Genomic DNA, 9,002 nt, shown 5'->3' on the forward strand with positions numbered 1-9,002 from the left:
CCCAGCTAAGCTTGCTGCCCCCTGGCCCCCCTTCCGTAGGGGAAGGAGAGGACCAGGTGGGTCTGGAGCGTCCCAGGGTGATGAGTAGGCAGGAGATAGAGGAAAGAGAGGAACTGGGTCTGGGAGGAAGAGACAAGGGATGCCCAGGGTGGGGAGGGGGCAGCTAGCATCTTATCGCATGCAGTGCCAGGGAGGGTGGCCATGACGTGCCCCAAAGAGCTGGAGGGCAGACTGTCAGTTACACATGTGCAGACAAGGAAGTGCAGGGGGTGTCGACCTTGTTAAGGTTTTTGCTCCCTTTGGGACCTGGCCTCTCGTTCTTCCCCTCCAGGCCTCAGAGGGCCTCACAGGTGGTGTGAGCAGGTGAAGGGGCTGGAAGGCGGGAGGAGGGAGGCCGGGAGTCGGGGGGTAGGTGCAAAGCTAGGGGGCAGCACACCAGCAGAGCTAGGGCCCCAGCCGGCGGCTACCATAAATACTATCGGAGTTGAACCGATCGATCACGAGCTATACTGTGGCTTGAGCTGAGTGTTCCTTTCTCACTGTGTTGTCGTCTCCCCTCTGTCCCCCCGCCCCCCAAACCCCAGCCGCCCCGCTAATCCGACTTCTCCCCGTCATCCTCCTGATGGGTGTCACCGTCATGCCCATTCTTGTCTTCCTTGGAGAGGTGGGCCTGGGAGCCCAGCGCCGACAGTGAGAGGAGGCCCGTGCCTGCGCTGACGGCTGGCAGCGAAGGCGGCTGCAGCCCCACGGGCAGTGGGGTCAGGGGCAGGGCCAGGGCCTGCAGCTGGGACAGCTGGTGGGCTTGGAGCTGCTGCTGCAGGGACGAGGAAGGGGGTGTGTCAGCTGTCACTGGCTCGGGGCCCACCCACCCTGCCTACCCGCCAGCCCCAGGCCCAGGACCTACTCGGATGATGGAATTCAGTTCAGGAGCTGTGACCTGCTTAGCTCTCTCGATGGCCCCCAAGACTTGCTGTTGGTGCTGGAAAGAGAGGGGTGGGGTGGACAGAGGAGTCAGGTGATAATGCCTCCATCCTGGGGGGTGCCCACAAAATCCAGGAGAAACCCCACGCCCAGCTGGACCATTAGGCCACCCCACGACACCAGAAAGTCCCCTCTCTCCAGCCTTTCCCCAAGCCTTAGTCTCTTCACCTAAAACATGGTGACAAATACGAGATACATGGAAAACCTAAAGGAATTGGTGGCAGGGACTTAGGATGACGCTTTGGTGTGATTCCAAGAGAAACACTGTGCCGTGTGTGAAGAAGAAAAAGGCAGGGGACTTTGTGCAGTGTGCAACCTGCCCAACTGTACAGGGCAGTCCTGATCCCCAAAGCTTGGAGATCGTGTGCTGCGATACGATGACTGGAGTCCCTCTCCCTCCACAGCTGGGGAAGGCCCAGTGGATTCTGGGAGGGCTGAAAACCCAGGTCTCCTGAGTCTAGGTTCAAGGCATTTCCCCCCACAGATGTCCCTAGAGTCTGTCTCTCTCTCCTGCTATCAGATACCAGAATCTACCAGTCTCCCTTTTTGCCTTGACTGCCAGGAAGCCCCCACCAAGAAAGGAAAGCAGGGCTCCAAACAAAAATCTAAAGCAAACCAAACTCACTGCCATCATGTCGATTCCGACCCATAGTGACCCCACTGGGTTTACAAGGCTGTAAATCTTTACAGAAGCAGGTTGCTCTATCTTTCTTCCCCAGAGCAGCTGCTGGGTTTGAACCATGGACCTTTTGCTTAACAGGCAAATGCCCTGAGTGCCCCTTTTCTCTGGGGCTTTCACTGTGTCCTTGTGTGCCCGGGGAATTGTTGTCCAGGACATTTTATTATACAGTACTTCATCTGAAGGACTCGGGGGTGTGAACAGAGATTAAAGAGGAAATGATAAATTATCGACCAGCTGGGAGCAGGAGAAGGAACCCTGGTGGCACAGTGATTAAGGGGTTGGCTGCTAACTGAAAGGTTGGAGGTTTGAAACCACCAGCCACTGTGTGGGAGAAAGATGAGACCGTCTGCTTCCGTGAAGATTAAAGCCTTGAAAACCCTATGGGCCACTTCTACTGTGTCCTACAGGATCACTATGAGTCAGAATTGGACTTCACGGTTTTGTTTGGGTATAGGAGAACAGGACTTGGGCCTTTTTTGGCCTGAGGTTGCCTGGGGTAGGGTGGAGAGGTCACACACCAAGAGTCTCAGAGACTAAACCTTGAACCAAAGAATGTCCCCTGAAGTCTTCTTACAGTCAAACACTGTTCATCTTAACTAGTAAAGACTGGCTGCCTTAAGTGCTGGGCTCCTTTGAAAACTCTCTATGGGATCAAACTGACAACAGCAACTCGAAAGGTTCGACAGGAAGCTTAGGGGCAGTGAATTCATGTTCACGGGGGAGGAACAACTCAGAAAAGGTGGGTGATGATGGCTGCACAACGGTCCCCAGTGGCCTGAACGGCACGGGGAGAAACCTGAACTGGAGTACGTGCCACTGTGTGTATTCTCAGCAACAAAAGACTAAGAATTTTTGAAAGGAAGTGTCTCGGGTGGGGGGAGGAAGGGGAAGAGCGAGGTGCCTGGCTCCCCTGGGTGTGTGCACGCACACACGTGTGCACTTCTGCACCTAGTGTGCATGTTGGGGTGCATCCGTGTCAGCCTATGTCTGTGTGCAGGCATGTGCCAGCATGTCTGTCTATATGTACACTTGTCTGTGTGTGCACAGCTGTGTACACTTCTGTCTGTCTATGTACTTGCAGGTGCACTGATCTGATTGTGTGTCTGTGTATGTCTGTGTGGGTGTCTATGTCTGTGAGTATATGTGTCTGTGTGCCAATGTATGTTGCCATGCCTAGCTGTGTGTGCATCTCTCTGTACGTCTGTTTCTACCCAAGCGTGTATCTGCATGTGAAGCTGTGTGCTCGTGTATGCAGCCGTGTGTCTGTACCCACGTGTCTGTCTGTACCCGTGTGCATGTGTGTGTCTGCGTGTGTATCTGCCTCTGTGCGTATGTGTCTCTGTGCATCTATGTGGCTGTATCTCTTCATGTGTGTGATTGTAGCTGTGTGTGTCTGTGTGCACATGTGGGCCACAGTACCCCCTTGTCCCTGGCCTGAGGTGTTCTGAGGCTCAGAAGGGTAAAAGGCAGAAGAGGGGAGGGGAAAATTCCCTTGGTGCAGTCCTGGCATATCTGACATTTTTCACCGGAAAATGACTCACTGGGGCTGGGAATTCCACACAGCAGGGTGAGCCCCTCCCTCCAGCACCTGCACACAGGCCTGCTGTTGGTCCCCCAGCCTGGGGAGTCTTCCACAATCACAGGGCCAGGTGGCCCCAGATGGGCCCCTCTGCCGCTCCTCCCCCAGACCCCCAGACAGCCCCATGTACCTCCTGGGACAGGTAGGGCAGGACTTGGGCACAGATCCCATTCAGTCTCTTCACAATCTCGGCCTAGAACACAGTGACTTCAGTGTGGCCCAGGGAGCCAGTCAGCAGAGCCCGCCCAGCCCAAGCCACAGTCAGGGGCAAGGGTGCTGGGCCAAAGCCAGGCTCAGCTGCTGGGGGACCCCCCCGGAGCCAGTGCCCAATAGGTGGTAGGTGGTGAGTGCTCCGTGGGAGGGAAAGAAGAGGGGGTGGGGCTGTTGCATGACGGTTCTATGGCCATCACCAACATCAGCCCAGTCGGGGGCATGGACAGTAAAAGTCAGGCCGGGGAGGGGTTGGGGTGAGGGGTTTCTGAGGGTCATGCAGTGTGTTGGCACACAAGTCATCTCCCCTCATAGTCACAAAGGAGAGATGGGGGGGCCTCAGCCAGGGAGAAAAACTCCCCAGGAGGCTGGGAGACTACAGAAGAGTGTGGGGGAGGGCTGCGACGGTAACAGGATGGTAACAGGATAACAGGGCGGACTTGGGGCTCAGCCAAGCAGCAGGAGTCTACCTGCCTGGGGGGGCTGGGAGGGAAGGAGAGGAGGAGAGGCCAACGGGGGGCATACCTGCTTGTGCATCTCAATGTTCAAGCCGTAGGACATCTCGTAGTACTGCGTGGGGGTGACAGGCGGGAGAGTGGGGGCATTGAGAGACGGGGGTGGTGGGGGTGGACAGTGACAGCAATTGTCAGCGCCAGCAAGAAGAGAGGGACAGGCAGAACCAGACAGACACAGGCAGAGACAGGACAGATGGAGGAGACAAGGAGAGACAGTGAAAAAGAGAGACAGCAAGACAGAGAGAGGCCGCGAGGCAGAGACAGTGAAACAAGCAGGGAGAGACAGCAAAACAGAGGGCCGGCACAAGACAGACAGACAGAGGGAGAGAGGAGACAGAGAAAGGAGCGGGGGAGACAGAAACAGTGCATGAGAGGGGCAGGGATCCCTGTACCTACTGGGGCTGACGGGGAGCTGGGGGGCGTTAGGTATCAACCCCAGCCTGGCTCCCCTGGTTCCTGGACTAATTATGGTGACCCCTCTCCTCCCCCCATTCCCTGGGTCCTAATCTTTTATCTTTATGTGTCTTGTCTGCGGGTGGCCTCAGACTCCGGAAAGTTGGCCTCCCTGGGTATAAATAATCAAGGATAAACAAAGCCTGCTGGGGCCTGGTTCTTGGGCCAGCAGCCCCCTTCCCCACGCCCCAGATCTGACCCTGCCATTCCTCTGCTCTAAACCCACCCATGGCTCCCTATGACCACCCCCCTCCACAAGAACAAGTTCATTTTCAAGCACCTGTGCCTAGCAAGCTCCTACTCATTCTTCAATACCCTAGCTGCAATGCCCCATCTTCTACGCAGACTTCTGGGTTTCTATCTCAGGGAGCATCCTGCTCTGAGCTCCCCTAGTCTGGGGTTCCCCTCTGTCTGCTTCTGTCTCCCCTACAGCCAGGACAGTCTGGGCTGTGTACTCTTTCGAGACTCCAGCACTGCTGGGCACAGGGTGAAACAAAGTGGCGAGATTCTCACATGAAACTCCACCTGCTAGGTATTAATCTGAGCAAGTGGTTCTGGCAGCCTGGAAGGGCAGGGCTGCAAACAACAGGCTACAACCCCTAATAAGCAGGGTTTAAGGAGGCAGGGGGAGGAGGGGGGCTCAGTTCTGGCCCTCTTGAAAGCTCGGGCATGGAAGGGTTAAGCGTTGGGATGGCCAGGCCGTGGGCGGGAAGGATCCTGCAGTTCCTTCATGTCAGTTCCTGGCTCTTACCACCAGGCTGGTGGCTCTTGCCAAGGACAGCCCGGGAACCTGGCAGGCCAGACTGCAACCGGACAGTTTGGCACTTTGGTCACTGCCTTGGCCAGTGGCCAGGCCAGAGCAGTGGGCTCAGCCCAGCAGGGGCAGCCGAGCAGAGAACGGACAGACCCTGAATCCTCCCAGAGGTGGCGGCTGTGGTTTCCACAGTAGGAGCTGCCTGTGGCAGAAGCGGCAGCCGATCAGGGGTCCCTCATTCCCCCCACCCCCAGCACACCAGGCCCAGGGGCTGGGGCGACATTACCATCACATAGTGACGCTGCATCTCCGACTTTTCACTGGCCAGCTTGTCACATTCGAGCTTCAGGCTGAGAAAGGACAGGGGAGAGTGGGTGGGGATCCATGTTAGCTTCCCCCATAGTGCAGGAGGGGAAACTGAGGCTCCGAGGAGAAGGTAAAGCGTTCCCCAAGTCCCAGGCAAAGGCAAGCTGGGCCCGTTCCTGGAAGGTGAATCCATGTCCAGGTGGACTTAAGGGACGGGGAGGTGATGGGAAGGGGAGCTGACAACATTCAAGGTCCCTGTGATGCCTGGGGAGGAGCCATGTGAGCCTCAACTTCCCTACTGTGAAATGGGGGTGATGAAACCAGCCCTCCAGGCCTGGCAACAGAAAACCGATGACAATGAATCAAAACGTGTACAAATCCTTGAATGGTTAACCAATTTGCATGGTAAACTTTTACCCACATCACAATAAAAAGTTTTTTTAAAAACAAAAAAAAAAAGGATAACAAAAAAACAGATATCAGATCAAAGGCACTGATGCTGGGTCAGACAGGGATTCTAGAATCTTCTACATGGTCACTCAGTGGGGTCAGTGGTAGTGTCTTCACTCTGATGGATGATGTAATGGATGGATGAGGTAATGGACGCTCAGAGAGGGTAAGCAACTGGCTCAAGGTCACACAGCAGGAGGCAAGAAGAAAAAAATAGAAACAGCATGGGGCTGAGGACAAGGCTGAGGGCTGGGATGAACTTGGGAATCTTGGAAGTGGCCTAAGCACCTTGTCTCTGTGAGCCTGGATTTGCCAGAAGTGTCAAATGGACCAGCTCCCAGCCCTTAGACCTTTCCATTCCTCCCTCCCTCTTGCTTTCCTTACAAGGACTACAGACCCAGACCCTCTGTTCTCTCCGTGGCTCCCCAGTCAATCTGCATTGAAGCTTTCTCAAAGCCCCCACAAGGGCGTTGGGGCAGGAAGGAGCTGGCAGTGGAGCCAACCACCCACGAAAAGGATTAGGAGGTAACCTATTTTAAGTCAAACCAAGCAGGGGGTCCCCACAGACTGGCTGTTCCTCTACACCCACCTCAGCCAATCCTCATGGTATGAGAGCCATGGATTCAGAGCTCAGTCCTTCCATGCTGTGTGGCCCTGAGCAAATTCCTCCCCCTCTCTGTTAAATACCAACCTCCCACAGTGAGGTGGTAAGGATTCAATACATTTAGACAGTAAAGCTCAGACAACAGGGCCTGGCACCCACAAGTACCTGTGGATCCTACTGTTACCCCCCGAATTACCCCAGGTCACGACATCCCACAGTCAGGGGCGGTATACAGCTGGGGTTTCTTAGCCCCCATCGAAGTTTATTTTCTTTAAAAATGTGCATGTGTTGCCAACAGTAAAAAAAAAAGGAAAAAAAAAAGTTTTACCCCAAATCCTGGATCTCTGGCCCTTCTTGAGGAAGGACCCATGCTGCCTGGCCAATCTGGGGTGTGCCAGAATGGCAGAAGCCCCCAAAGGGCAGCAGAGCATCCAGACCCAGCAGACAGTGAGCCCAAAGCTTAGAGGGGGGTCCAACTTGTCCTTTGATTCTCGGGACTGATCACCATGAGGTGGGCATGGGTCAGGTGAAGCCCCTAAACCCTCCACATCACAGGACTAGTGCCAAGTCCCTGGGGCCTGCCTGCCGAGTTGGCTTCAGGCCCTCCAACTCCCTGTGCCTCAGTTTCCTCATCTCTAAAATGGGTACAATAACAGGACAACAGGAAGGGTGGAACAAGAAAATGTATGTTCCATATTTAGCACATGGGGAGTACCCAAAAAGACTGCGTATTTGTTAAAAAACAAATAAATAGATATTCCCCCTTTTTCCTGAAGGAAACTCAGGCTCCTCCAGAAAGCAGTTCTGAAGTGGGGAAACAGGTTCAGGGAAGGTCTAAGGCTCTATTGGGATTTCTGGTCCTGGGACCCCTTCTGACCCCCGGGTGAGGACCCCTCCACAGCCAAGGGTTGACTATCTGCATTTTTAGACCTGGAGAGATTGGATTCAAATCTATTTCGTCCCTTCCTCGCTGTGCATCCTCAAAGCAACACCTAACCTCTCTGAGCCTCACTTTCCTGATGTATAAAACAAAGTCAGTAACAGTTCCTTCTGCTTAAACCTGGCCCACCACACAAGATTACATTCAGGAGAGAGAACTTCCTTTGAGACTGTTGGATGCCAGAAAAGTTCTCTCCAAAACTGGGCAGAGAGATAGCAAAAAAATTTTTTTTTTGGCAGGAGTCTTTGGTCTGTCCCCTAATTCCAGTTGCTCAAAGATCTTTTGGGAGCTCTGGTGGCATAGTGCCTAAGACATCTGACTGCTAATCAGAAGGCTGGCGGTTCAAAGCCACCAGAGATCTTTATCTATTGAGGTTTGGGGGGTGATATCTGAAGGCAGACAGCTGCATCTTTGGGTAAGTCATTCAGTTATTCCCCCTCGCTTTTCTCATCCATGAAATGGGACAGCTTTGAAGAATAAAGGAGTGATGATCCACCAAGTGCTTAATCTAGAACTGGCCCATGATATGACTCTCTGTAAGTACATTTTTTAAAATCCATGTATATGAGGGGTGGCAGCCTCCTCTCCAGAGACCCCCAGCCCCAGCTCACCTGTGGTATTGGGCCTGCAGCAGCTGAAACTCGTCCTTGATGCGGTCGCAGGAATCGGAGGTGGTGAATTTGAGTTGCTGGGGTAGGTGCGACGAGCCCTGTCGGGTGGGGGCGGCGGGTCAGGGCCAGGAGGGCCAGGCCGTTCCTCCTCCCCAGGGTGGCCAGGAGGCGGCAGCGCCGCGGCTGCAGCGCCCCCCTCGTGCTCCACTTCCTGGGCCCGTGTTTACAGCCTCTGGAGCGGCCCCCGCCCCCGTTTCCTGCCCCCGCCTTTCCCGGGAAAAGCCGAGGGGGTGGGTGCGCCCGGAGCCGCGTGTTGGCCCCCCCTCGCCCCATAGGCTGTGGGGTGCGTTTTAAGGCCTGCCCTTGATTGGGGGCAGGGTGCGCCCTCTACCTCCCCTCCAAAGCGCCCAGGGAGGGGGTGCACATCGGAAAAGCTCCAACCGCCTGGGGGTTGCCTCTCTGCAAAGTCTCCTTGGGGGAGGGGCGTCTCCTAACGCCCGTAATATTCCGTGGGATCCTCACCCCTAGATCCTCAGCTTCCTTCCCCAGGGCCGCGCTCTTCCGGGAGGGGTGCGCCTCGGATTGCTCCCCCAGTTTAGGCTCCCCCACCCCCAAGCAGCCCTAGAGCAAGGGGTGACCGCCGGGGCTCCTTTAGCGCCCAGAAGCAGGCCAAGACCACCTACCGCCCGGCCTGGCTCAGTGTGTGGGGAGGCGGCCCGGAGCCGGAGAGGGGTACAGGACCGGGGAGCTGGAGTGGGGGGCGCTGGGCCCGAGCGCTTGGGGGAACCCCATCCAGGTGCTGGGGGGACTGGGCTGGGAAGCTGAAGGGGGGTGCACCAGGTTAGAAGCTGGGTAGGGCACCGGGCCCCGGGAACTTGGGGGGGGACCAAGACCCGGAAGCTGGGGGTACCAGGCCT

General features: G+C 55.7%; 1 protein-coding gene across 1 annotated transcript in view; it reads right to left on the reverse strand.

Annotated features, from left to right (window-relative positions):
* Window positions 1-592: 592 nt before the first annotated feature.
* TLE5 (TLE family member 5, transcriptional modulator) overlaps window positions 593-9,002 on the reverse strand; it is a 29,265-nt gene continuing 20,855 nt past the window's right edge. Inside the window, 7 exon segments of the mRNA XM_042782332.1 lie at window positions 593-814; window positions 905-979; window positions 3,373-3,435; window positions 3,978-4,022; window positions 5,461-5,524; window positions 8,086-8,183; window positions 8,769-8,906. Coding sequence (XP_042638266.1) covers window positions 593-814; window positions 905-979; window positions 3,373-3,435; window positions 3,978-4,022; window positions 5,461-5,524; window positions 8,086-8,183; window positions 8,769-8,906 — 705 coding nt within the window.

This window comes from Orycteropus afer, unplaced genomic scaffold, assembly GCF_000298275.1.
Source record: "Orycteropus afer afer isolate SDZICR_OR568_19922 unplaced genomic scaffold, OryAfe1.0 scaffold00291, whole genome shotgun sequence".
Lineage (NCBI taxonomy): Eukaryota > Metazoa > Chordata > Mammalia > Tubulidentata > Orycteropodidae > Orycteropus > Orycteropus afer.